Below are 27955 nucleotides of genomic sequence, written 5' to 3'. Positions count from 1 at the left end.
GTGAATACGAATATATAGCACTATATTCTAAATATTCGCGAATTCTTGAAGTGGCAATATTCGCAATTAAAATTCGCAATTCGAATATTCGCACTCAACACTACTCCTGGCCAGCTGTCCTTTTCCATTTGCACAAATTACAGTGGGTACTGTGCATGGGTGTTCTCTGCTGCAGAGCTACATGCCCCAGAAGCAAAAACTATTGAGGTCCCATATACTGGGCTCCTAGCCCTTATGATCGGTGTATGGGAAGTCACTGGGTCTAAAAAGACATGGAAAAAAGTGCAAACTGCTCCAGGATCCTCATCTGTAATTTGTAGGGAAACCGGACAAGTGTTCAATCATTTTCCTACAGCATCCCCACAGGATAACTTAAAGGGGCTGTCTCATCTGAGACAATGGGGGCACAACGCTGGGACCTGCACCTATATCGGGAACGGAGTCCCGCAAGGTGGTGGCTGGAGGACTTCAGTCCGGTCACCACCAAGCGCACTTCCTATAGAAGTGAATGGGTGCACACTGCGCATGACAGGCCACCGCTCCAATTCACTTCTATGGGCCTGACGGAAATAGCCGAGCCAGCACTCGGTTATTTTTAGTGGCCCCCATAGAAAATGAATGGAAGGCGGCTGCACATGTGCAGTGTGCCGTCCACCACTTTTGGGTCTCCGTTCTCAATATAGATGTGGGTCCCAGAGGTGGGACCCGCACCTATCAGACAATGGGGGCATATCCTAGCGATATGCCCCCATTGTCTCAGCTGAGACAACCCCTTTAATCATTACACTATCTTCTTTGAAATCAATGTCACTGTAATATACAGATTTGTCCTCCAGAGCAAGATGCATTCTTTTCTAACCACTCTCTTATTTGGGCTAATAGATTAGGGTCCTGAAAGGTAACTAACCCTTATTAAGTCAGAATTCCAAACAAATGGACTTCCTAAACCAGACAAGTAACTTTTGCTGGAGATTGAATTTAAAAACTTTGTGAGACATTTATCAAGACCAGCGTTTTACATACCAGTCTTAGGCTACTTTCACACTAGCATTGTTTTAATCCGGCGTTCAATTCCGACACCGGAACTGCCCGCCGGATCCGGAAAAACGTGTGAAAACGGATTACATTTAAATCCTGATCAGGATTTTGATCACAATGAAAAAATGCATTTTCACATTTTTCGGGTTTAACATGCAAAAGCCGGATCCGGTTTGACTGAACACACAGCGCCAGATCCGGCGTTAATGCAAGTCAATGGGAAAAAGGCCTGATCCGTCGTTCAGTCAAAGTGTTCAGGCTTTTTGGCCGGAGGTAAAAATACTGCATGCTACGTTTTTCTGAAAAGCCTGATCAGTCAAAAAGACTGAACTGAAGACATCCTGATGCATCCTGAAGGACTGACTCTCCATTCAGAATGCATGGGGATAAAACTGATCAGTTCTTTTCCGGATTTGAGCCCCTAGGATGGAACTCAGCGCCGGAAAAGAAAAACGCTAGTGTGAAAGTACCCTTATACTCTGCCCCGCTGGCATCTTATGTGCCACAATTATTAAGATGTTATGCATGCCTTCTAATATTTGCAGTGCATCACTGCGCAGATTTCCACTATAATCTATGCCAGTATCCTGAAGTAGATTATAATAAATGTGATGGGCTGCCGATGCCAGCGTGACACCACTCACCACTTTGAAAAGTTGCGAGCAGTATGTAACACTCTTTGTGACTTTTTGGTGCCAGTTTCCTGGCACAGAAGGGATGATATGTTTCCCCCCTTTGTATTTTTCTACTGAACCAATGAAACCAGTCAAATTGGTGCTAGGAATATTAATCATTCATAATTATTCATGGACGGTACATTTTAGAAGTAATATAGAATGTTATAATCGGTATTCTTACACAGTACGATCAGGCCTTTCTGCCAGCTTCAAAGCCTCATGCATCCCTGCAGCTGACAGCTTCCTGTTGATATTTCTGTACTTGCATTGTAACAGATTTCGATAGGTTGTCCTCAGGTCTCTGTTAAAAAAGGCATAAATGAAAGGATTTATCAGAGAGTTTGCATATCCCAGCCATAAAAAGGTCCTTTCCATCCACAAGGGAATACAGCTGCACTCTGTTCCACAGATAAAAGGTCTTGCGGTTGAAAGTATAAAAAAAGGTAGCCAGCATATAGTGAAAGCCCCTACAATAATTCCAAGTGTAGTGGCCGCTTTCTGTTCTCTTTTAAAAATGGAAATGTTTTTCCTGTCATTTTTCAGCAATTTTGACAGATTTGTACAGTCTTCTGATTCTTTGTGTATTTTTCCTACTCCATTTGCTGCTATCATTCCCTCCCTCTCCTCTGATCGCGGGAACCCGGTAAACTTGTGTTTGGCTGCACTCCGCTTAGCGGCTTTGAATATTCTGTAGTACATGAACAGCATGACTGACATGGGGATGTAGAAGGCAACAGCTGTAGAATAAATGGTGTAGCCAAAATCTTGACTAATTAAGCAAACTTTGTCATCATTTACATTCTGAGCCCAGCCGAAGAGAGGAGGCAATGTGATTGATGCCGAAAGGAGCCAGACGCACAGGATCATTTTGGCCATACATTTCCCGTTTTGCCTCACTGGGTAGGTCAAAGGCCGGGTTATTCCAAGATACCTGAAAATAAGCAGAACAATGTTAAATGGGTTGTCCCACGAAAAATAGTCTACAGTCTACAGTTTTAAAACCTGCATCTGGATCTGAGTACTTTTACAATTGCATGTAATTAAAAATGTATTATAGCTACTGAGTTATTCAATGAAATCCATCTGTACAGCGCCACCTGCTGTTTGCTCTTTTTCTAATTTATCTGTCCTGCTCACTGGAACATGCTCCATAGACTTCCACTAGCTGCAGCAATGGGGAGATCTCTGAATCCATGTCAGGTACAGGGCTAGTTCTAGCTTTTTTAGAAAGAGGTAGTCAATGTACTAGATTATGTATAATTTTCATTATTTACATTATTCATGGTATAACCCCTTTAAGTAATGACAAATATAATGCTCATAGCGGTATTTGGCGTAGCTGGAAATTTGGCCAGAAAAATAACAAATTTAGATTGATGGAAATAAATGTAAGGGCAGAGGAAACATATTCTACAGTGATGTATTAGACAATAAAACAAAGGATAAAATTGCCACTGAAAAAGTCTTGGGGATACTGTGGACAGTAAACTTAAAGGGATTGTCCGTTTTTCCGATTTTGCTGACCTATTCTCAGGATACGTCATCAATATCAGATCAGCGTGGGTCTGACTCCCAGTACCCCCGCTGATCTTCTATTTTTGGGGCAGAGCTTGTGCTCTTCAACATTTAGCTACAAGTCGCTGACACTGCATATTCAGTGCAGAGTAATTACAACTACCCCAGTCCAAGTGCTGCCACCCCTACAAATGGCTAATCAGCGGGAGTGCTGGAAGTCCGACCCTTACCACTCTGATATTGATGACCTATCTTGAGGATAGGTCATCAATGTCAGAAAACCAGACAACCTCTTTTTCTGCCAATGCAAATAACATCATGGGATACATTAAAAGAGGCATAGATGCTCATGACAAGAAGATAGTTTTGCCTCTAGTCACTAGTTTTGTCAGACCAGGTGTTCATGGTGCTAGGAAAGAGTGACACCCCAGCTTTTTTTTTTTCTAAAAAAGAGGATACCTGCACCCTGGATGTTTTTTTACTATAAAAAAAACAGTTCTGTGCCTGCATAGGGCTGCATGCCATGGTGATCCAAGCCACATGGCCATGACTCTAGTGTCAATAGCATCGCAGTCCTGTGACCACCCATTCATGTAATGTTGACCGATGGTAGCTAGCAGCTACCAAAAATAAGTCAAGTGCACCACTAGGTCTCTCTTCACCGCTGTTCAAACATCATGTTAAATTTGGGCAAGAACAAAACCACTTGTTGGAGGTGTGCTTAAATTTGATGAGACACCCATGCATCATGCCCATTTCTAGAGCTGGGCATCTGGCAGGACGCATGCATGTAACTTGCCCATGACACTTTGTTCCCAGAGCAACCTACAATATACTGCAAAAATAGTTGAGGGTGTTTCATATTAATGGTGGACAGGAGGTTGACAACCTTCTTTGCAAAATTAGGTTCTACAACAGATGAGGTGTGTATTGTATGGCTTATCTTACTTCCTTTTATGGATTTTTAAGAATATATAGAGTCACCTCTGATTCTGAGTATCATGTCTTCACAACTTTGATCTAACTCATATTATATTATTCATTAAAGATCACTGAACTTTTTCATATATCATAGCAATATATCAAAGGTTTTGATCGGTGGAGGCCCGAATGCTGAGACACCCACTGATTACTAGAACAAGGAGAGAGAAGTACTCACATAGCATGCTCTCTCTGCTCGCTGCAGGAGACTAAATCAAGACAGGCCGATGGACTTTCTATCGAGTCCGTCTCCTGCAGCAAGGAGAGAGAGCACGCTAATGTGAGCACTTCTCTCTCCTAAATCTAGGGCTCGTCAGAGTCATAAAACAATCAGCACTCGGACTCCCAATATATCAAAACCTTTGATATGTCATTATGACATATCAAAAGTTGTCTTTTTTAAGTTCAGTGACCCTTAAAATATCTTTGGATATCATTATTTTTTAAAATATTTGCAACTTCATATACCAGAGTTTTAAAAAAGCAATAAGTAATTATGTAAATTGCCAATTAACAAAAAGATATTTTCAACCAGGGAAATTTTGCATCTGTCACAGGAGAGTTATTTTTACCCCCCACATATTATCTCTGCACTGAAAAGCTACATCTGAAAGAGTCTGATGTGCTTCTTCATATATCAAAACTTTCACAAAAAAGTGACTATATTGCCAATGCTACCAATTGGAGCTACATTATATTTTTCCAGTGCAGTTAAAGAGGTAGTCACCTAAAAAGACAATGGTGACATATGGCTAGGATATACCACAAATGTCCAGTCGACACGTTCCAGTGTCAATGGGCATCCATGTATTGGCCTGGACACTGAAGAGAGCTGAGAGTGCCGCTGCCACTTCACTCGATCAGTAAAAGTATCAAGGGTCAATTTAGCATTGATGGCGTATCTAAGATATATTCTTGCAATAATCAGTGGGGTGGGGTGGCCCGACGCCAAAAGGCTTAGCCTGGAAGCCGTGGTGCTCCCCTTTTGGGTGCTGGGTTGCAGTAGTCACCATGTAGGGATACACCCAATAGAGTAGGGACCCATTTGAAAGAGGTTGCCATGAAGTGGCAAGTGAGCTTATGTATTTTGATCACAATGTATGCTAAGAACCTCATGTTCATTTCTATAAAGGAAGCATCAAGAGATCTTCGTGTAGAGTTTGAATGTGCAGTCCATGGGGCATATGACCATAGCCCGGCAGCATATTCAGGACTATAATAACCCGGTGGGCTATCGGATGCTGCATCTGAATAATTACGAGGTGTATACCTCATCAAAAATTAGGCACAGCATCCCGCAGTCTGTGCTCCCGAATTGAAACCTAAGCCAGCCCCTTGCTGGTGTAGAATTCAATGTTTGTTTGCACCAGAAAACTAGTGTAGAAGATGATAAATGTGGTGGGGTCTCCAGCCCCGCTTCCTTTTTGTCAAAGACTTGTGAAGAAAGGACACTTGCGCAAGTGAAGTTTGTCACTTTTTTATCATATCTTTAAATCTTTAAAATTTAATTCTGCCCTTAAATCTTTTTATACGGCAATTGTGAGGTATTCCTGTGAATAATATTACAGTTATCTTAACATTATACACTACCACTTGTATTTGAGGTTTACAAAATCATGTAAGCGACCTTTTATTAAATACTTATTACACCTAAAAAATATTCATTTTCACAATGAATATAAAAGCATATTCAAGCCTATATTTTTGCTTGCTGATATTAGCTTGTGTCATTGTTTTACAGCCATTTTCCCTGGTGATTTAACAGGTTGATGTACACAATAAAAGTGGGAACATGCTAACGTTTGTTCATGGTCTTCCAACTGACAAGTATAACATTGGCTAATTCATCAAAGTCATGTCTGAAAAAACCTCATTACCATACACATTCTCTCTTCTATTTCTACCTGGAATGATGACAGTGGGGAGCCAAGGGAACAAGGAAATTATAACTAGATACTGAATATATAGGAGTAAGGCCAACAATTTAGGGCACAGAAGATAGAATAGGAAAATGACTTTCAGGAAGCTTGCACTCAGGATGTAATGTGCACTGATGAATATAAAGTAGAGAGCTGGATTTCTGCTGATATTTAAAATTTCTCTGCATAGATTTTTGGGGTTCTTGACATCTGAAATATTAAATGTATTAAAGAAGAAATCATTGTGTTGTACAATAAAGGAATTCAAGAGGGGCCTGGATGTATTTCTGGAGCTTAATAATATTACAGGCTATAGCTACTAGAGAGGGGTCGTTGATCCAGGGAGTTATTCTGATTGCCTGATTGGAGTCGGGAAGGAATTTTTTATTCCCCTAAAGTGGAGAAAATTGGCTTCTACCTCACAGGGTTTTTTGCCTTCCTCTGGATCAACTTGCAGGATAACAGGCCGAACTGGATGGACAAATGTCTTTTTTCGGCCTTATGTACTATGTTACTATGTTACTAATCCGCTGCTTTGTGACATTCAGAGGCCTCACCATAAATTACACACTATATTTGTTTTACTTAGAAGAACGCCCCTTTGCCCACAGAGTAGTCTTAAAGGGAACTGGTTTTGGGGCCAGTAAACCATCAGCATCCCATTATGCTGCTGGAGTTTAGGGTCCCAAACCTATGCATATCAATCAATCCATCCCTCCAAAGTACAGTAAATAAATTCTAACTCCCCTGGAGACAATAGTATACAAAATCCAGGGCAATAGGTAAGGGCACTATGGGTTATGTGGTTGAAGAACCCTTTCAGTGGTACCTCACTGCATCACAACTGGAGTGCTATCCCAGGTTTTTACCTAGAGACTAGGGATGAGCGAACCCGAACTGTATAGTTCGGGTTCGTACCGAATTTTGGGGTGTCCGTGACACGGACCCGAACCCGAACATTTTCATAAAAGTCCGGGTTCGAGTTCGGTGTTCGGTGCTTTCTTGGCACTTTTTGAAAGGCTGCAAAGCAGCCAATCAACAAGCATCATACTACTTGCCCCAAGAGGCCATCACAGCCTTGCCTACTATTGTCATGGCTGTGATTGGCCAGTGCAGCATGTGACCCAGCCTCTATATAAGCTTGGGTCACGTAGCGCTGCACGTCACTCTGCTGATACAAATGTAGGGAGAGGTTGCAGCTGCGACGTTAGGGCGAGATTAGGCAGTGATTAACTCCTCCAAAAGACTTCATTCAGAGATCGATCTACAGCTGTGGATCATTGAACTGCTGCTATTCAATTGCTCAGTGTTTTTAGGGTGCCCAGAGCGTTTTTCAGTCACTTTTTTCTCGGGTGATCGGCGGCCATTTTGTGGCTTGCTTGTGCGCCAGCACAAGCTGCCACCAAGTACATTTAACCATCAATAGTGTGGTTATTTTTTGCTATATCCTACATCAGGGTCAAGCTGTCATCAAGTGCATTTAACCATCAATAGTGTGGTTATTTTTTGGCCATATACTACATCAGGGGCAAGCTGAGCCTGTCCCCCAAGTGCATTTAACCATTAATAGTGTGGTTATTTTTTGCTATATCCTACATCAGGGTCAAGCTTTCATCAAGTGCATTTAACCATCAATAGTGTGGTTATTTTTTGGCCATATACTACATCAGGGGCAAGTTGAGCCTGTCACCCAGCGCCTAAAAAATAGGCCTCACATTTATATTCATCCAAATCTGTCATTACTGTTTTAGCTGGTCAAGTTATTTTTAGTGTCCGTCAAAGCACAGTTTTTGTTCTGGGTTGAAAAACAATTCCCAATTTTGCAATTCTCAAAATTAGTGGTTTCTGCTGTATCAGGCCTACTTTAAATCTATCCCTAAAAGGGTAGATTAGATTCAAGGTGCTGATAGGGTCATTCTCAAGAACTTCACACACACGCTACAGTGCAGATCCAAGTCTAATTCTGTGATTAAACGTATACCTGTCACCCAGCGCCTAAAAAATAGGCCTCACATTTATATTCATCCAAATCTGTCATTACTGTTTTAGCTGGTCAAGTTATTTAGTGTCCGTCAAAGCACAGTTTTTGTTCTGGGTTGAAAAACAATTCCCAATTTTGCAATTCTCAAAATTAGTGGTTTCTGCTGTATCAGGCCTACTTTAAATCTATCCCTAAAAGGGTAGATTAGATTCAAGGTGCTGATAGGGTCATTCTCAAGAACTTCACATACACGCTACAGTGCAGATCCAAGTCTAATTCTGTCGGTAAACGTATACCTGTCACCCAGCGCCTAAATAATAGGCCTCAAATTTGTATTCAGCTAAATCTGTCATTACTGGTGTGCCTGTATTAGTGTAATACGGTACCTAAATAGATAGCCAGATAGTGTTAGGTGTCTGTAAAAAAAGGCCTGATTTTGAATTCAATACATTGGCCCGAATAATATTTTTCTTATTGTGGTGAACGGTAACAATGAGGAAAACATCTAGTAAGGGACGCGGACATGGTCGTGGTGGTGTTAGTGGACCCTGTGGTGCTAGGAGAGGAAGTGGCCGTTCTGCCACAGCCACACGTCCTAGTGTACCAACTACCTCAGGTCCCAGTAGCCGCCAGAATTTACAGGGAAATTTGGTGAGGCCCAATGCCGTTCTAAGGATGGTAAGGCCTGAGCAGGTACAGGCATTAGTCAATTGCGTGGCCGACAGTGCATCCAGCACGTTCACATTATCTCCCACCCAGTCTTCTGCAGAAAGCGCACAGATGGCGCATGAAAACCAAGCCAATCAGTCTGTCACATCACCCCCATGCATATCAGGGAAACTGTCTGAGCCTCAAGTTATGCAGCAGTCTCTTATGCTGTTTGAAGACTCTGCTGGCAGGGTTTCCCAAGGGCATCCACCTAGCCCTTCCCCAGGGGTGGAAGAGATAGAATGCACTAACGCACAACCACTTATGTTTCCTAATGATGAGGACATGGGAATACCACCTCAGCACGTCTCTGATGATGACGAAACACAGGTGCCAACTGCTGCGTCTTTCTGCAGTGTGCAGACTGAACAGGAGGTCAGGGATCAAGACTGGGTGGAAGACGATTCAGGGGACGATGAGGTCCTAGACCCCCCATGGAATGAAGGTCGTGCCACTGACTTTCACAGTTCGGAGGAAGAGGCAGTGGTGAGACCGAGCCAACAGCGTAGCAAAAGACAAAGAGGGATCAGTGGGCAAAATCAGAACACCCGCCGCCAAGAGACTCCGCCTGCTACTGACCGCCGCCATCTGGGACCGAGCACCCCAAAGGCAGCTTCAAGGAGTTCCCTGGCATGGCACTTCTTCAAACAATGTGCTGACGACAAAACCTGAGTGGTTTGCACGCTGTACCATCAGAGCCTGAAGCGAGGCATTAACGTTCTGAACCTTAGCACAACCTGCATGACCAGGCACCTGCATGCAAAGCATGAACTGCAGTGGAGTAAACACCTTAAAAACAAGGAAGTCACTCAGGCTCCCCCTGCTACCTCTTCTGCTGCTGCCGCCTTGGCCTCTTCTGCTGCTGCCGCCTCGGCCTCTTCCTCCGCCTCTGGAGGAACGTTGGCACCTGCCGCCCAGCAAACATGGGATGTACCTCCAACACCACCACCTGCGTCACCAAGCATCTCAACCATGTCACACGGCAGCGTTCAGCTCTCCATCTCACAAACATTTGAGAGAAAGCGTAAATTCCCACCTAGCCACCCTCGATCCCTGGCCCTGAATGCCAGCATTTCTAAACTACTGGCCTATGAAATGCTGTCATTTAGGCTGGTGGACACAGATAGCTTCAAACAGCTCATGTCGCTTGCTGTCCCACAGTATGTTGTTCCCAGCCGGCACTACTTCTCCAAGAGAGCCGTGCCTTCCCTGCACAACCAAGTATCCGATAAAATCAAGTGTGCACTGAGCAACGCCATCTGTGGCAAGGTCCACCTAACCACAGATACGTGGACCAGTAAGCACGGCCAGGGATGCTATATCTCCCTAACTGCACAATGGGTAAATGTAGTGGTGGCAGGGCCCCAGGCGGAGAGCTGTTTGGCGCACGTCCTTCCGCCGCCAAGGATCGCAGGGCAACATTCTTTGCCTCCTGTCTCCTCCTCCTCCTCCTACTCAGCTTCCTCCTCCTCTTCTTCCACCTGCTCATCCAGTCAGCCACACACCTTTACCACCAACTTCAGCACAGCCCGGGGTGAACGTCAGCAGGCCGTTCTGAAACTCATATGTTTGGGGGACAGGCCCCACACCGCACAGGAGTTGTGGGAGGGTATAGAACAACAGACCGACGAGTGGTTGCTGCCGGTGAGCCTCAAGCCCGGCTTGGTGGTGTGCGATAATGGGCGAAATCTCGTTGCAGCTCTGGGACTAGCCAGTTTGACGCACATCCCTTGCCTGGCGCATGTGCTGAATTTGGTGGTGCAGAAGTTCATTCGCAACTACCCCGACATGTCAGAGCTGCTGCATAAAGTGCGGGCCGTCTGTTCGCGCTTCCGGCGTTCACATCCTGCCGCTGCTCGCCTCTCTGCGCTACAGCGTAACTTCGGCCTTCCCGCTCACCGCTTCATATGCGACGTGCCCACCAGGTGGAACTCCACCTTGCACATGCTGGACAGACTGTGCGAGCAGCAGCAGGCCATAGTGGAGTTTCAGCTGCAGCACGCATGGGTCAGTCGCACTGCGGAACAGCACCACTTCACCACCAATGACTGGGCCTCCATGCGAGACCTGTGTGCCCTGTTGCGCTGTTTCGAGTACTCCACCAACATGGCCAGTGGCGATGACGCCGTTATCAGCGTTACAATACCACTTCTATGTCTCCTTGAGAAAACACTTAGGGCGATGATGGAAGAGGAGGTGGCCCAGGAGGAGGAGGAGGAGGAAGAGGGGTCATTTTTAGCACTTTCAGGCCAGTCTCTTCGAAGTGACTCAGAGGGAGGTTTTTTGCAACAGCAGAGGCCAGGTACAAATGTGGCCAGACAGGGCCCACTACTGGAGGACGAGGATGAGGAGGAGGTGGAGGAGGATGAGGATGAAGCAGGTTCACAGCGGGCTGGCACCCAACGCAGCTCGGGCCCATCACTGGTGCGTGGCTGGGGGGAAACGCAGGACGATGACGATACGCCTCCCACAGAGGACAGCTTGTCCTTACCTCTGGGCAGCCTGGCACACATGAGCGACTACATGCTGCAGTGCCTGCGCAACGACAGCAGAGTTGCCCACATTTTAACGTGTGCGGACTACTGGGTTGCCACCCTGCTGGATCCACGGTACAAAGACACATCGTCCATCTTACTTCATGCACTGGAGCGTGATAGTAAGATGCGCGAGTACAAGCGCACGTTGGTAGACGCGCTACTGAGAGCATTCCCAAATGTCACAGGGGAACCAGTGGAAGCCCAAGGCGAAGGCAGAGGAGGAGCAAGAGGTCGCCAACGCAGCTGTGTCACGGCCAGCTCCTCTGAGGGCAGGGTTAGCATGGCAGAGATGTGGAAAAGTTTTGTCATCACGCCACAGCTAACTGCACCACCACCTGATACGGAACGTGTTAGCAGGAGGCAACATTTCACTAACATGGTGGAACAGTACCTGTGCACACCCCTCCACGTACTGACTGATGGTTCGGCCCCATTCAACTTCTGGGTCTCCAAATTGTCCACGTGGCCAGAGCTAGCCTTTTATGCCTTGGAGGTGCTGGCCTGCCCGGCGGCCAGCGTTTTGTCTGAACGTGTATTCAGCACGGCAGGGGGCGTCATTATAGACAAACGCAGCCGCCTGTCTACAGCCATTGTGGACAAGCTGACGTTCATAAAAATGAACCAGGCATGGATCCCACAGGACTTGTCCATCCCTTGTGCAGATTAGACATTAACTACCTCCCCTTAACCATATATTATTGTACTCCAGGGCACTTCCTCATTCAATCCTATTTTTATTTTGCCATTATATTGCGGGGCAACCCAAAGTTGAATGAACCTCTTCTCTGTCTGGGTGCCGGGGCCTAAATATGTAACAGTGGCCTGTTCCAGTGGTGGGTGACGTGAAGCCTGATTCTCTGCTATAACATGAAGACTGATTCTGTGCTGATATGAAGCCAGATTCTCTGTTACGGGACCTCTCTCCTCTGTCTGGGTGCCTGGGCCTAAATGTGTGACAGTGGCCTGTTCCAGTGGTGGGTGACGTGAAGCCTGATTCTCTGCTATGACATGAAGACTGATTCTGTGCTGACACGAAGCCAGATTCTCTGTTACGGGACCTCTCTCCTCTGTCTGGGTGCCAGGGCCTAAATGTGTGACAGTGGCCTGTTCCAGTGGTGGGTGACGTGAAGCCTGATTCTCTGCTATGACATGAAGACTGATTCTGCGCTGACATGAAGCCAGATTCTCTGTTACGGGACCTCTCTCCTCTGTCTGGGTGCCAGGGCCTAAATGTGTGACAGTGGCCTGTTCCAGTGGTGGGTGACGTGAAGCCTGATTCTCTGCTATGACATGAAGACTGATTCTGTGCTGAAATGAAGCCAGATTCTCTGTTACGGGACCTCTCTCCTCTGTCTGGGTGCCAGGGCCTAAATGTGTGACAGTGGCCTGTTCCAGTGGTGGGTGACGTGAAGCCTGATTCTCTGCTATGACATGAAGACTGATTCTGTGCTGAAATGAAGCCAGATTCTCTGTTACGGGACCTCTCTCCTCTGTCTGGGTGCCGGGGCCTAAATATGTGACAGTGGCCTGTTCCAGTGGTGGGTGACGTGAAGCCTGATTCTCTGCTATGACATGAAGACTGATTCTGTGCTGACGTGAAGCCAGATTCTCTGTTACGAGACCTCTCTTCTCAGTCTGGGTGCCGGGGCCTAAATATGTGACAGTGGCCTGTTCCAGTGGTGGGTGACGTGAAGCCTGATTCTCTGCTATGACATGAAGACTGATTCTCTGCTGACATGAAGCCAGATTCTCTGCTATGGCATGAAGAGACTGATTTTCTGCTGACATGAAGCCAGATTCTCTGCTATGGCATGAAGAGACTGATTCTCTGCTGACGTGAAGCCCGATTCTCTGCTATGGTACCTCTGTCCAATTGATATTGGTTAATTTTTATTTTTTTTATTTTTATTTTAATTCATTTCCCCATCCACATTTGTTTGCGGGGGATTTACCTACATGATGCTGCCTTTTGCAGCCCTCTAGCTCTTTCCTGGGCTGTTTTACAGCCTTTTTAGTGCCGAAAAGTTCGGGTCCCCATTGACTTCAATGGGGTTCGGGTTCAGGACGAAGTTCGGGTCGGGTTCGGATCCCGAACCCAAACATTTCCGGGAAGTTCGGCCGAACTTCTCGAACCCGAACATCCAGGTGTTCGCTCAACTCTAATGAAGACTGATTCTCTGCTGACATGAAGCCTGAATCTCTGTTATGGGACCTCTCTCCTCTGCCTGGGTGCCTGGGCCTAAATATGTGACAGTGGCCTGTTCCAGTGGTGGGTGACGTGAAGCCTGATTCTCTGCTATGACATAAAGACTGATTGTCTGCTGACATGAAGCCTGAATCTCTGTTATGGGACCTCTCTCCTCTGCCTGGGTGCCTGGGCCTAAATATGTGACAATGGACTGTTCCAGTGGTGGGTGACGTGAAGCCTGATTCTCTGCTATGACATGAAGACTGATTCTCTGCTGACATGAAGCCTGAATCTCTGTTATGGGACCTCTCTCCTCTGTCTGGGTGTCGGGGCCTAAAAATATCTGACAGTGGCCTGTTCCAGTGGTGGGTGACGTGAAGCCTGATTCTCTGCTATGACATGAAGACTGATTCTCTGCTGACATGAAGCAAGATTCTCTGTTACGGGACCTCTCTCCTCTGTCTGGGTGCCTAGGCCTAAATATCTGACAATGGACTGTTCCAGGGTTGGGTGACGTAAAGCCTGATTCTCTGCTATGACATGCAGACTGATTCTCTGCTGACATGAAGCCAGATTCTCTGTTATGGGACCTCTCTCCTCTGCCTGGGTGCCAGGGCCTAAATATCTGACAATGGACTGTTCCAGGGTTGGGTGACGTAAAGCCTGATTCTCTGCTATGACATGCAGACTGATTCTCTGCTGACATGAAGCCAGATTCTCTGTTACGGGACCTCTCTCCTCTGCCTGGGTGCCTGGGCCTAAATATCTGACAATGGACTGTTCCAGTGTTGGGTGACGTAAAGCCTGATTCTCTGCTATGACATGCAGACTGATTCTCTGCTGACATGAAGCCAGATTCTCTGTTACCGGACCTCTCTCCTCTGCCTGGCTGCCTGGGCCTAAATATCTGACAATGGACTGTTCCAGTGTTGGGTGACGTAAAGCATGATTCTCTGCTAGGACATGCAGACTGATTCTCTGCTGACATGAAGCCAGATTCTCTGTTACGGGACCTCTCTCCTCTGCCTCGGTGCCTGGGCTTAAATATCTGACAATGGACTGTTCCAGTGTTGGGTGACGTAAAGCATGATTCTCTGCTATGACATGCAGACTGATTCTCTGCTGACATGAAGCCTGAATCTCTGTTATTGGACCTCTCTCCTCTGCCTGGGTGCCTGGGCCTAAATATCTGACAATGGACTGTTCCAGTGTTGGGTGACGTAAAGCATGATTCTCTGCTAGGACATGCAGACTGATTCTCTGCTGACATGAAGCCAGATTCTCTGTTACGGGACCTCTCTCCTCTGCCTGTGTGCCTGGGCCTAAATATCTGACAATGGACTGTTCCAGTGTTGGGTGACGTAAAGCATGATTCTCTGCTATGACATGCAGACTGATTCTCTGCTGACATGAAGCCAGATTCTCTGTTACGGGACCTCTCTCCTCTGCCTGGGTGCCGGGGCCTAAATATATGACAATGGACTGTCACAATGGTGGGTGACGTGAAGCCAGATTCTCTGCTATGGCATGAAGAGACTGATTCTCTGCTGACGTGAAGCCAGATTCTCTGCTATGGGACCTCTCTCCAATTGATATTGGTTAATTTTTATTTATTTTATTTTTATTTTTATTCATTTCCCTATCCACATTTGTTTGCAGGGGATTTACCTACATGTTGCTGCCTTTTGCAGCCCTCTAGCTCTTTCCTGGGCTGTTTTACAGCCTTTTTAGTGCCGAAAAGTTCGGGTCCCCATTGACTTCAATGGGGTTCGGGTTCGGGACGAAGTTCGGGTCGGGTTCGGATCCCGAACCCGAACATTTCCGGGAAGTTCGGCCGAACTTCTCGAACCCGAATATCCAGGTGTTCGCTCAACTCTACTAGAGACTCCAGTGGCATTGAATCACATGGTACAAAACTTTTGAAGCATTGTACTGATGAGGCGTAGTACTGCTCACTCAACCATATGCCACGCACATCAACCAAATGTGAAGTGAGGAGTACCGTCATTGACTTCATCGGTGCAATGTGCATGCTCCTATTGCCACTGGTCACAGACCTGGCTTATGCCAGTTACAATTTCATTTATTATACTTAGCAGGGATGGATGGGTTGGATATGGGAAGGGTTGAAACCCTAAACCCCTGTTTCATTTGTTGGACCGAGGTACAATGTGCCCACCACAGGAAGATATGGTGAAAACTGGATGATAAAAATAAAATAATCTAATAAGTCCTGATACTGTGAACAGTGGTCTTAGTTAAGACGTGAGGATGCAATGGACGATAAGTCTCAAAAACATTGATTTCCACATCCAATGTCAATCTATTGCATTAATTACTGCCATTTTCTACTGTACCCTGATCTGTTGTATTAATTATTGATGTCAATCAGAAATCGTACTTGTGTTAACTGTATAGGGTGCTGTTTAGAGGAGTAATGAGGTCATGATTTTCATTACTCCCTTTAAACACTTCCTTCATATTCTGTCATTGATTGACATAAAACTTGATTACATCTTCTTCCAAACAACCCTTTAACCTCAGCTGTCGATAAAGTCAGGAATATTTTTTTTCAGCTTAACCAGTTTTACTGTACAATTACTTTTATACTTATTAAAGTGAATTTATTTTCTAGACATCAGGACATGTCACCTTGTCAAGTGCTTGGCTTATAACATAAAACAATCAGTTCTAAGATCTCTGCAGACTTTTTTTGCCATGTGTCGGGTTGAATGTTAAAATGTTTACAGTAGGCAGTAAAGAAATATCTGACTGTGTGGCCGTCAAATAGCAAAGATGTCCGAAGGATGTACTGTTCAGGTGCTTCCATATGTCTTTCTCAAGAACACTATACATATATATCATGTAATGTGATTATTAATTGAAATTAGGAAATCATAGACACTGCAGTTGACTGATTACTTGCTACTAGTAACTTTTATACAATATGAAAATGTCCTGTAAATGATATATAATCTATACAGTTCTGTTTTAAACACTAAAGTCAGGCACTAACGGGGCAGAGTTACTAACCTTGTCTAAGGGTCTGTTCATTTAGCAAATTTTGACTCTGAAACCGTCATTGGTTTCCACAGTGGTAGTTCACTTTAAATGCCACAGACCTGCTTACGGCTAAGCTTAATTGATAGGAGCTAAGCGGTAAGCTATTGAGGCTTCAAGTGGCAGCTGTTCCCACACTATGCTAAGAAGGGACATGTCTGCGACTTTAAAGCGCCAGCCCCTGAATTGCAGAACTGTCTCAAATTGAAAACAATGGTCTAATCCCTTCTTCAGGTATCTTCTGTTTGTCATTTTAGGTCACCTGTATACATTGGGTAAAGCAAGGTTTTTAATTGATTCTCTAACTTCATATAACAGCTTAGTGATGTCTATACCTGGCTGCATTTCTGCAGTATGAGGTAACTGTTCATGCTTTATGCTTACTGACCTTTAGGTGGGGCTAGAAAGGGCCATTAGAGTAGAAAACACTTTGTTTTGGAAGATCAGCTCCATTGAAGACATCAGGGTAAGATATCTTGCTACCATCACATCTCTTTGTATCATATGGGTGTCGGCCGAGTGCCATGTTGGGCACTGGTCGATGGAGCTCGCCCATTTGTCTGCACAACTCTCGTGACTGTTACTTTACTTTATTTTTGTATACCTTTGTGTGTATATATAGCACACCATTGTTTTTCTTGTGAAATTCCCAATAAGTATGATGTGTCACATGACCCTCTTCCTATTGACAAAACTAAAGTTGGATTCAAAATGGCCAACTTCAAAATGGCCGCCATGGTCACCACCCATCTTGAAAAGTTTCCCCCCTCACATATACTAATGTGCCACAAACAGGAAGTTACTATCACCAACCATTCCCATTTTATTAAGGTGTATCCATATAAATGGCCCACCCTGTATATTGTAGTAAGGTGAACAGAAATTTGTATGGTAAAGTCCTGGAAGGGGTGTAAATCCCACCCAGGTTCCTCAACTGGGTGAGGTAAATGAAATCCAGAAAGTTAAAATGGTCTCAGCAATGTGTAGGTTTAGTTTATGGGCGGGATTTTATTGGACTGGGGAAGGTAGACTTGGTAGAGGGTCCTCCCCAGTTCCCAGTCTCACCTTACCCAGTGAGCTATAACTGGGGTTTGCCTGTATTGCCGGAGTGTAATGAAAAATAAAGCATAATTTGGACTTTAGCCCTGTGGTCTGCAAGAGAATCTGTCACCACCGACCCCTGCTTGAGAGAGCAATCCCTTACAATATACATATACAGGTGAAACTCTAAAAATTAGAATATCGAGCAAAAGTCCATTTATTTCAGTAATGCAATATAAAAGGAATTGCATTAATGCAGCTTAAAATTAGAATTTTGTGAAAAGGTTCAATATTCTAGGCTCAAAGTGTCACACTCTAGTCAGCTAATTAATCCATAGCCCCTGAGCAAAAGGTACCTCAACATTGTGACTTTGGGATTTCATAAGCTATAAGCCATAATTTTCCAAATTATAACGAATAAAGGCTTGAAATATCTCGCTTTGCATGTAATGAGTCTATCTCATATGTTAGTTTCACCTTTTAAGTTGGATTACTGAAATAAATGAAATTTGCACGATATTCTAATTTTTCGAGTTTCACCTGTATATATTTTTTTTTAACATAGATTAGTAAATTCTTTATGCACAAGTCGTGTTAAGTCTTTAAGATCTAACGATAATACAATTAGTACCAGAATTAGGGCTTGGGCAAAAAAAGTTGATATGAGTAGTTGTCTATTAGACAAGGGAAGGGTGTCAGTTTAAACTATCACATGGGAGCTCTACAAGCTAAATATATATCCGTAGAGTTCATTGACGCAGTCTGATAGTCTGCAGGAACTTGGGCAGTTGAGAGTCTGCCCATTGTAGATATTTGAGTTCATCCAATAGTTAATAAGGAAACATCATGAAAATGCATCTGTGTAGTTTTAAGTTTTTAGTGCCCTGGTGCAGTAGATCCATGACATGCGTTAGAGACTGGAAAATGAAAATATTTATGGAGTTAAAAAGTTAGGTAAAAATAAGGGTTAAGGGAACAGTGTATAGATTCCTTTGACTGTGGGTCCTTTTAAGCGGGGCTTTGACTGTCCATATAGGTAAACTGCCAGCCTTTCCCAGATTCTGTACTTGGGATGAGTTCGTATGAGAACACATGTATTTTGATTTTGAGTCTGTGCAGTTCAAAAAAAGAGAGGGGGAGAGTTCCGGGGACTAAATAACAGTATACTGCTATAAAAGAAAATGTAGTGATGAATCATTTTTATTTGTTTAATACAGATTACCGTATATACAAGAAGAAACAGAGTGAAGATTAATTATAGTTTTCTTTCTTTCACATACAAGGCTACGTTCTTAACTCTTAGGTTGAACGTGCAGCATGTATAGAGGGAAAAAAAGGAAAAAAAACTGTATTCATATACAGTATATGTGATTTTAATGATGATTGTATATAATATGGGGTATCCTTTATATAATGATTAAATCCATGTGGCATTGTATTGATCTTGTTTTTCTGCTTTTTTTAAAACCGCATTTGCATTTGTTTGTATAACTTTCTGTTTGTCGGACGGAAGATAAGAAAAATTTATATTATTAGCCAGAAGGAGGCAATTGAGTTTATAATATGTCTCTCTTAGTGAAACTATGGGTGTGCCTATGAATATCTGTGTGCGAATGCGTAATTGAGCTATACTTGTATGATGAGAGAACATCATGGAGAAGAACTGCACCATGAGCTCTCCACTGAGACTAGAATGGAGTGGTAAGAGGAGGTCCTCCTCCTTTCTCTTCATTTACACCCCATTCCCTATGTTAACTCCTATCTCACTCATGTATATACTACTGCAGACAGTTACAACCACTATTTCCTCATGTACCTCACCCAATAACCATTAAATATTACTGACCACATATATCTGTACACACTGCATCTATTATACCTTGTGCCTTACATATTAGTACACTGCTGTATATACTAGCCAGTAAAGGGTAGTGGGAGGGGCTATGAATGGGGCATGGGTCCCAATTTAGATTCTTGCTATGGGGCCCAGTGATTTCTATGTATTCCTCAGCTCTGAAACCTGTATTTAGGATTGTGATTACACCTGCAATCCCCTCATACATCAACACGGAGGAAGGAGGGATTAGAGACTGTGCGTGCTAGACAAAGTCACAAAGAGTGGACAGTGAACTTTTTTCTTTTGTACTACGTACATCTGGGGAGAAGAGTTCATGTGACCCATTTTGTATTCAACCTGTTTTTTATGATATCGTGCCTTTGAAGCATACCTGATTTTTTTAAAAAGGTTTGCATAATGGCTGTGCTTGTTTGTACAATCATAACTGTAACATAGGTTATAAGGCCGAAAAAGACATCTGTCCATCCAGTTCAGCCTGTTATCCTGCAAGTTGATCCGAGGAAGGCAAAAAAAAAAAACTGTAAGTTAGAAGCCAATTTTCTCCACTTAAGGGGAAAAAAATTCTTTCCCGACTCCAATCAAGCAATCAGAATAACTCCCTGGATAAACGACCCCTCTCTAGTAGCTATAGCCTGTAATATTATTACACTCCAGAAATACATCCAGGCCCCTCTTGAATTCCTTTATTGTACTTACCATCACCGTGTGGTCTGACTAGTGATTTGTAAAGTGGTAGGACTATGTTCCCATCACGGGCATCTATGCCCCTTTTAATGCAAGCCATTATCTTATTGGCCTTGGCAGCAGCTGCCTGACACTGGTTTCTACAGCTTAGTTTTCTGTTCACCAAAATTCCTAGGTTCTTTTTCATGTCATTGTTACTCAGTGTTTTACCATTTAATATGTACTGGTGACTTGCATTATTCCTTCCCATATGCATAACCTTACATTTGTCAGTGTTAAACCTCATCTGCCACTTCTCTGCCCAAGCCTCCAATCTATCCAGATCCCTCTGTAGTAGTATACTGTCCTCTTTCGTGTTAATTACTTTACACAGTTTAGTGTCATCTGCAAACAGTGATATTTTACTGTGAAAGCCTTCTACAAAATCATTAATAAATATATTGAAGAGAATAGGGCCCAATACTAACCCTGAGGTACTCCACTAGTGACAGTGACCCAATCTGAGTGTTTACTATTAATAACCACCCTCTGTTTTCTATCACTGAGCCAGTTACTTACCCACATACAGAAATTTTCTCTCCGTCCAAGCATTCTCATTTTATATACTAACCTTTTATGCAGTACAGTGTCAAATGCTTTGGAGAAGTCCAGATATACGACATCCATTGATTCGCCGCTGTCAAGTCTAGAACTTACCTCCTCATAGAAACTGATTAAATTAGTTTGACATGACCGATCCCTTATGAAGCCATGCTGATATGGGGTTATTTGCTTATTTTCATTGAGGTACTCCAAGATAGCATCTCTTAGAAAACCTTCAAACAGTTTACCCATGACAGATGTTAAACTTACCGGCCTATAGTTTCCATGCTCTGTTTTTGGACCTTTTTGAATATTGCACCACATTTGCTATGCGCCAATCCTGTGGAACACTCCCTGTCAGTATAGAGTCCTTAAATATCAGAAATAAGGGCCTGGCTATGACATTACTTAATTCTCTTAGGATATGGGGTGTATGCCATCTGGTCCTGGTGATTTGTCTATTTTAATCTTTTTAAGATGCCACTGTACTTCTTCCTGGGTCAGACAGGGCACTTTTAATGGGGAGTTTACTTTTACATTCTGCATTTCATCTGACAGTTTATTTGCCTCAGTTAATACAGCGGAAAAAAATATATTTAATAGCTTTATTTTCTCCTCATCGCTCTGTGCAACTCCCCCCTCATTACTCTGTAAAGGGTTTATACTTTTTACCATTTATATAATTGAAGAACATTTTAGGGTTAGTTTTGCTCTCTTTGGCAATTAATCTCTCGGTCTCTAGTTTGGCTGCTTTTATTCGTTTTTTCACATTTTAAAAAATTTTCCTTATAGTTTTTCAGGGCTTTCTCGCTACCCTCCTGTTTTAGTGATTTAAATGCTTTTTTATTGTTATTTATTGCTTTCTTTACATTTCTATTTATCCAAATTGTTGTTTTTTTGTTCCTTAATCTTTTATTTCCATAAAGGTATTTACCTCTCACAATTAGATTTTAGGATGCTTTTAAAAATATCCAATTTTGTGGCTGTATTTTTATTTTTGAGGACTTCGTCCCAGTTAGTTAGGCCTATGGCCTCTCTTAGTTGGCTAAATTTAGCTTTTTTGAAGTTTGGTATTTTTGTTCCTCCCTGAACAAACACTCTTTTGAATGACAATTGAAAGGTTATTACTTTATGGTCACTATTTCCCAGGTGTCCCCCAACCTGCACATCTGTTGTTTTGTCAGGTCTATTGGTTAATACTAAGTCCAGTATGGCCTTCCCTCCAGTCGGGTTCTGAACCAGTTGGGAAAGGTAATTGTCTTTGGTTTTTGCCAAGAACCTGTTTCCTTTATGAGATGTACAGGTTTCAGTTTCCCAATCTATATCTGGGTAGTTGAAGTCCCCCATAATAACCACCTCATTATGATCTGCCGCCTCGTCTATCTCGTTTAGTAGTAGATTTTCTGTAGACTCTGGTATATTAGGTGGTTTATAATAAACTCCTATTAGTATTTTATTATTGTTTTTGCTTCCATGTATTTCTACCCACAATGACTCCACATGTTCATATCCCTCACTTATATCTTCTCAGACTGTGGGCTTTAGACTGGACTTTACATAACAGCAGACCCCTCCCCCTCTCTCCTCATTTGTGAAGGAACAGTTCTGTTTGGGCTTCTCTAATTTTTCTTAAGCCATTTTTACTACCTGTTTCAGCTGCAAAGCTAGATGCATTTCACTCAGAAGCAGGGGACGTATCTCCTCTATAGAAGTCTGCCAGCACTATACTGCTGTGACATCCTTTCCCTTACTACTGACTATGTTTGTTTTCAGCTCTGGCGCTCACACAACAGATAAGGAGGGAAAAATCACACTGACAGTCACACAGGAGACTCCTGTGATGTTCAGAAAATGATGATGTCACTAGGAGGTGGAGCTGTACTAGGGGGAATTCTTGTCTCCATCTGGTGTGCATGCGATGTCTAGCCAACAAGTGATGCCCTGGTTGTGGCCTGTATAGGAGGGTGTGCTGCAGTCTTGTAATGTGAGTCGGCTGAGGGACTGACAAGTAGGCTTAATGAAGGGAGTCAGGAGAAGTGTCACCCAGGAGAAGAGTGGAGAAGATAGAGCTGGCTTGCCAGAGAGAGAGAGTGGTGCAAAAGGTACCAGCAGCATCTAAACCATAACCTTGTGTTATGCACTTTTTACTTGTACAGTGAATTGCAACCACTAGTCTTATGCACCTCTATAGAATGAGGCCTGTTTATTTTTGATCCATACTGACTGCTTATTATAAATGAAGCAAGAGCCACTGAAAAGAACATCTCCCACACCAGTGATCTTGAAACGGCCATAACAGCTAATGATCAGTGCGTATAAAAGTCAGACACTTAGCGATTAGTTGATTGACGGCTGCTTCTGTATTTATTCATAGGATATGATTGTAAATATGTTCTGTCATAGACAGTGTGACTTGATTCTGTATATGCTGTGCAATAAGGCATTTTAATAGCAGAATTCATAGAGTAACAGTGGTTCAGTGCAGCATTACCTCTACTTACTACAGTGATGGTGATTCATACATTATTGTTAGAGATGAGCGAAGTTATGAAATATTTGATTCGGCTGCTTCGATGAATTTCACATAGAAATTCGATGCGTGGTGAATAACTTCTAAATAAAAAAAAAGACCCCTATGGCCCAGAATATCTTAAATCAATATAATGGTTCCAATTACGACAGGCTATCAAAATTTAGTTTTTGGCCTTAAATATAACACTTTAAAATATAACCTTTATTTTTCTATTAGTAAAATAAAAAACAAAAACTGCTCAAGTGAATTAAAAGTTTCAGACTGCACCTTATTATGCTTTTATGTTTTATTAATCATATATAGTGAGGGTATTTTATTCATCCCCTTACACTGGACTGGATTGTTTGTCACTACAATAGCAGCCAGCTGGTGTATAGCTACATAGTTATATCTTATAGATGAAATGCCACTCTATCTCTTGCAGCAGTATTGCTTGCTATATTGTTAATTATCTAACTATCTGGCTCTCCCTGTGCTGCTAAGGAAGCTACAATCCTTCTCTCATTGTCTAAATATAAAGATCCTCCTGCCTGGATCGGTATTAGGGGGTGCCTACAGCACGTCCCTCCAATCCTTCAGTGTACTGGGTGCCAAGCTGTTTATTTAAAAACTATAGTACACGCTCCCCCAACATGTTTCGCCGAGTAACACGGTATCTTCAGGGGTAAGGAGGGCAACCGCACACAGAGCTCTGGGAAGCTGTTCGTTCTCTTAGGAAGGCTCTACGTTACTACAGAAGTACATTTTATAATGCAGTTTATAACAAAATAAAAATAAAAATAATCCCCCCCCCAATCCAGAAAATGAGGATCCCATTCCACCATCCTAATGGAGCTGCAGATTAATCATGTGTCCTGATGCTCCGTTCAATCTCTGTGGGACGGACAGAGATAGCTGTTTATAGAAAATAGACCATACTATATATTAAGGAAAAAACAATAAGCGTATTGGTATTCTTTTAGCTTCTTTAGCATCAGGAAAACAAAAAAGTAAATTGAGATTAAAATCGAGAGACGTCCTTAAATATGTGCTGTAGAGCTGAATTAAATTTTATGCTTTTTTCCGATTTACATCAACATCCCTTAAAATAATCATTGATGAAGTTAGCTGTAATTTTGTAATGTATTCCTTTTACCTTTATTGCTCCTATCTTCCATTCTGTGCTCCTATCTTCCATTCTGAGCTGTGGTCACATGACCATGTCCATGCTGCTATTTAATTCCTGTAATGTTATGTCCATGGGTGTGTCTAGGTAGTGTCTATGTAACTAGCTGGGTAGGAGGAGCTATAGACTAGTTGGGCACTGTTGAGGCAATGCTGAAGCTGTGGCAGAAGGAGAAGGGTGGGTTTATTTGGATACAGGAACAGGAAGTACTACATACAGGATGGAAAAAAACTGAGTGATTTGTTTACATGGAGAAAAAAAGCATGGGGAAGATATACACTCACCTAAAGAATTATTAGGAACACCTGTTCTATTTCTCATTAATGCAATTATCTAGTCAACCAATCACATGGCAGTTGCTTCAATGCATTTAGAGATGTGGTCCTGGTCAAGACAATCTCCTGAACTCCAAACTGAATGTCAGAATGGGAAAGAAAGGTGATTTAAGCAATTTTGAGCGTGGCATGGTTGTTGGTGCCAGACGGGCCGGTCTGAGTATTTCACAATCTGCACAGTTACTGGGATTTTCACGCACAACCATTTCTAGGGTTTACAAAGAATGGTGTGAAAAGGGAAAAACATCCAGTATGCGGCAGTCCTGTGGGCAAAAATGCCTTGTGGATGCTAGAGATCAGAGGAGAATGGGCCGACTGATTCAAGCTGATAGAAGAGCAACGTTGACTGAAATAACTACTCATTACAACCGAGGTATGCAGCAAAGCATTTGTGAAGCCACAACACGCACAACCTTGAGGCGGATGGGCTACAACAGCAGAAGACCCCACCGGGTACCACTCATCTCCACTACAAATAGGAAAAAGAGGCTACAATTTGCACGAGCTCACCAAAATTGGACTGTTGAAGACTGGAAAAATGTTGCCTGGTCTGATGAGTCTCGATTTCTGTTGAGACATTCAAATGGTAGAGTCCGAATTTGGCGTAAACAGAATGATAACATGTATCCATCCTCTGATGGCTACTTCCAGCAGGATAATGCACCATGTCACAAAGCTCGAATCATTTCAAATTGGTTTCTTGAACATGACAATGAGTTCACTGTACTAAAATGGCCCCCACAGTCACCAGATCTCAACCCAATAGAGCATCTTTGGGATGTGGTGGAACGGGAGCTTCGTGCCCTGGATGTGCATCCCTCAAATCTCCATCAATTGCAAGATGCTATCCTATTAATATGGGCCAACATTTCTAAAGAATGCTATCAGCACCTTGTTGAATCAATGCCACGTAGAATTAAGGCAGTTCTGAAGGCAAAAGGGGTCCAAGTATGGTGTTAGTATGGGGTTCCTCTGTATGGATCAGATCACTAATATGATGCTCACAGGTTACAACAGTAGATCTCCAGCTCTCTGAGATTTCCTACCCCATATATAGACTGATGAGCAAAAGGGTAACAATGTTTTGAACTTTGACTTTCAGGCTCCATATCTCACCATATATTAGACACAAAAAATACCAAATTACGGCCCAGAATATTTCATATCACAAATCAATAAAAAAAAAAAAATAGCCAATGGCTATAGTGATTCTGTTTTTGGACTAGTGTATTTTAAAAAATAACCTTTATTATATTTATTTTTTAAAAAGCTTCATGAGCCTAACTTATTAAAAGAATATCAAAAACTATGTAGTGCTATCTTATAGTCATTTATTTTTAGTTATAGTAGGGGATGCACTGTAGGTGGGTGATGTGTTAAATGTAACACAAAACCCACTGTGAGAGAGAGACAGATTCTCTTATAGGGGAGAAGGAGAAAATGAGGGCTCTATCTTTTGTCAGTTGCTTTTCACTGCAATTAGTATAAGAAAAAGGAAGCTATTTTTTTATATTTTTTTATTATCTCTTTATTGAAGAATAGAGACATGTTACAGTTGCATTTGCGGAGCATAATGACATCAGAAAACTTGGATACATCGTAGACAAGCCACCATTCATTTTCTGTTTAAGGTTGTACAACAAGTAAGTCAAAAACAAAACATCCCCCCTCCCTTCCCCCCAATAGCAGAGAACTTATCAGGATAATGCCTAATTTCTGCACCATTCCAATGGGTCATAATAAGACAAGAAATCATAATTCACCAGGAGGTCCTCTGGGGCCTTAGACCTCCAGTTTGCCTAGTTTTCCTCCTAATTGTGCCTCTAAGTACCATGTGGTTTGAGTGAAGGGAGATATCAGTTCCTTATTCTCTCCCAGTGACAAGGCGGCTTCTATGAATTTTCTCCATTTTTTGACAAAGTTGCTTATTGATTTAACTTTATGTATTTCCATTTCTAATCTTTATAAGTGGAGCACTTGTTTCATGGTCCCTAACACTTCTTCCCACGCAGGGGATGAGCTCTGTAACCAATGCCTTAAAATAGACTTCTTAACTGACATAAGCAAGATATATACTCCCTTTTTAGATACCCCTGCTCCCTCTGCTTCTGTTTGGTCCCTCGGTATGTACTGAAAGATACATTGTTGTGGTTTGAGTGATACTTGTACCCCCCAAACAGTCTCAATATACACTGCTCAAAAAAATAAAGGGAACACTTAAACAACACAATGTAACTCCAAGTCAATCACACTTCTGTGAAATCAAGCTGTCCACTTAGGAAGCAACACTGAGTGACAATCAATTTCACATGCTGTTGTGCAAATGGGATAGACAACAGGTGGAAATTATAGCCAATTAGCAAGACACCCCCAATAAAGGAGTGGTTCTGCAGGTGGTAACCACAGACCACTTCTCAGTTCCTATGCTTCCTGGCTGATGTTTTTTTTCACTTTTGAATGCTGGCGGTGCTTTCACTCTAGTGGTAGCATGAGACGGAGTCTACAACCCACACAAGTGGCTCAGGTAGTGCAGCTTATCCAGGATGGCACATCAATGCGAGCTGTGGCAAGAAGGTTTGCTGTGTCTGTCAGCGTAGTGTCCAGAGCATGGAGGCGCTACCAGGAGACAGGCCAGTACATCAGGAGACGTGGAGGAGGCCATAGGAGGGCAACAACCCAGCAGCAGGACCGCTACCTCTGCCTTTGTGCAAGGAGGAACAGGAGGAGCACTGCCAGAGCCCTGCAAAATGACCTCCAGCAGGCCACAAATGTGCATGTGTCTGCTCAAACGGTCATAAACAGACTCCATGAGGGTGATATGAGGGCCCGACGTCCACAGGTGGAGGTTGTGCTTACAGCCCAACACCGTGCAGGACGTTTGGCATTTGCCAGAGAACACCAAGATTGGCAAATTCGCCACTGGCGCCCTGTGCTCTTCACAGATTAAAGCAGGTTCACACTGAGCACATGTGACAGACGTGACAGAGTCTGGAGACGCCGTGGAGAACGTTCTGCTGCCTTCAACATCCTCCAGCAATGCCAGCATGACCGTTTTGGCATTGGGTCAGTAATGGTGTGGGGTGACATTTCTTTGGAGGGCCGCACAGCCCTCCATGTGCTCGCCAGAGGTAGCCTGACTGCCATTAGGTACCG

At 43.2% G+C, this 27955-nt stretch overlaps 1 protein-coding gene across 1 annotated transcript in view; it reads right to left on the bottom strand.

Moving 5' to 3' along the window:
• Positions 1-1892: 1892 nt before the first annotated feature.
• HTR7 (5-hydroxytryptamine receptor 7) overlaps positions 1893-27955 on the bottom strand; it is a 108021-nt gene continuing 81958 nt past the window's right edge. The window contains exon 2 of the mRNA XM_040436595.1: positions 1893-2646. Coding sequence (XP_040292529.1) covers positions 1893-2646 — 754 coding nt within the window. The remainder of the gene's footprint in view (positions 2647-27955) is intronic.

Source organism: Bufo bufo, chromosome 6, assembly GCF_905171765.1.
Source record: "Bufo bufo chromosome 6, aBufBuf1.1, whole genome shotgun sequence".
Classification (NCBI taxonomy): Eukaryota; Metazoa; Chordata; class Amphibia; order Anura; family Bufonidae; genus Bufo; species Bufo bufo.
Note: the sequence above shows the minus strand (reverse complement) of the source record. Positions and strands in the feature narration are given on the sequence as shown.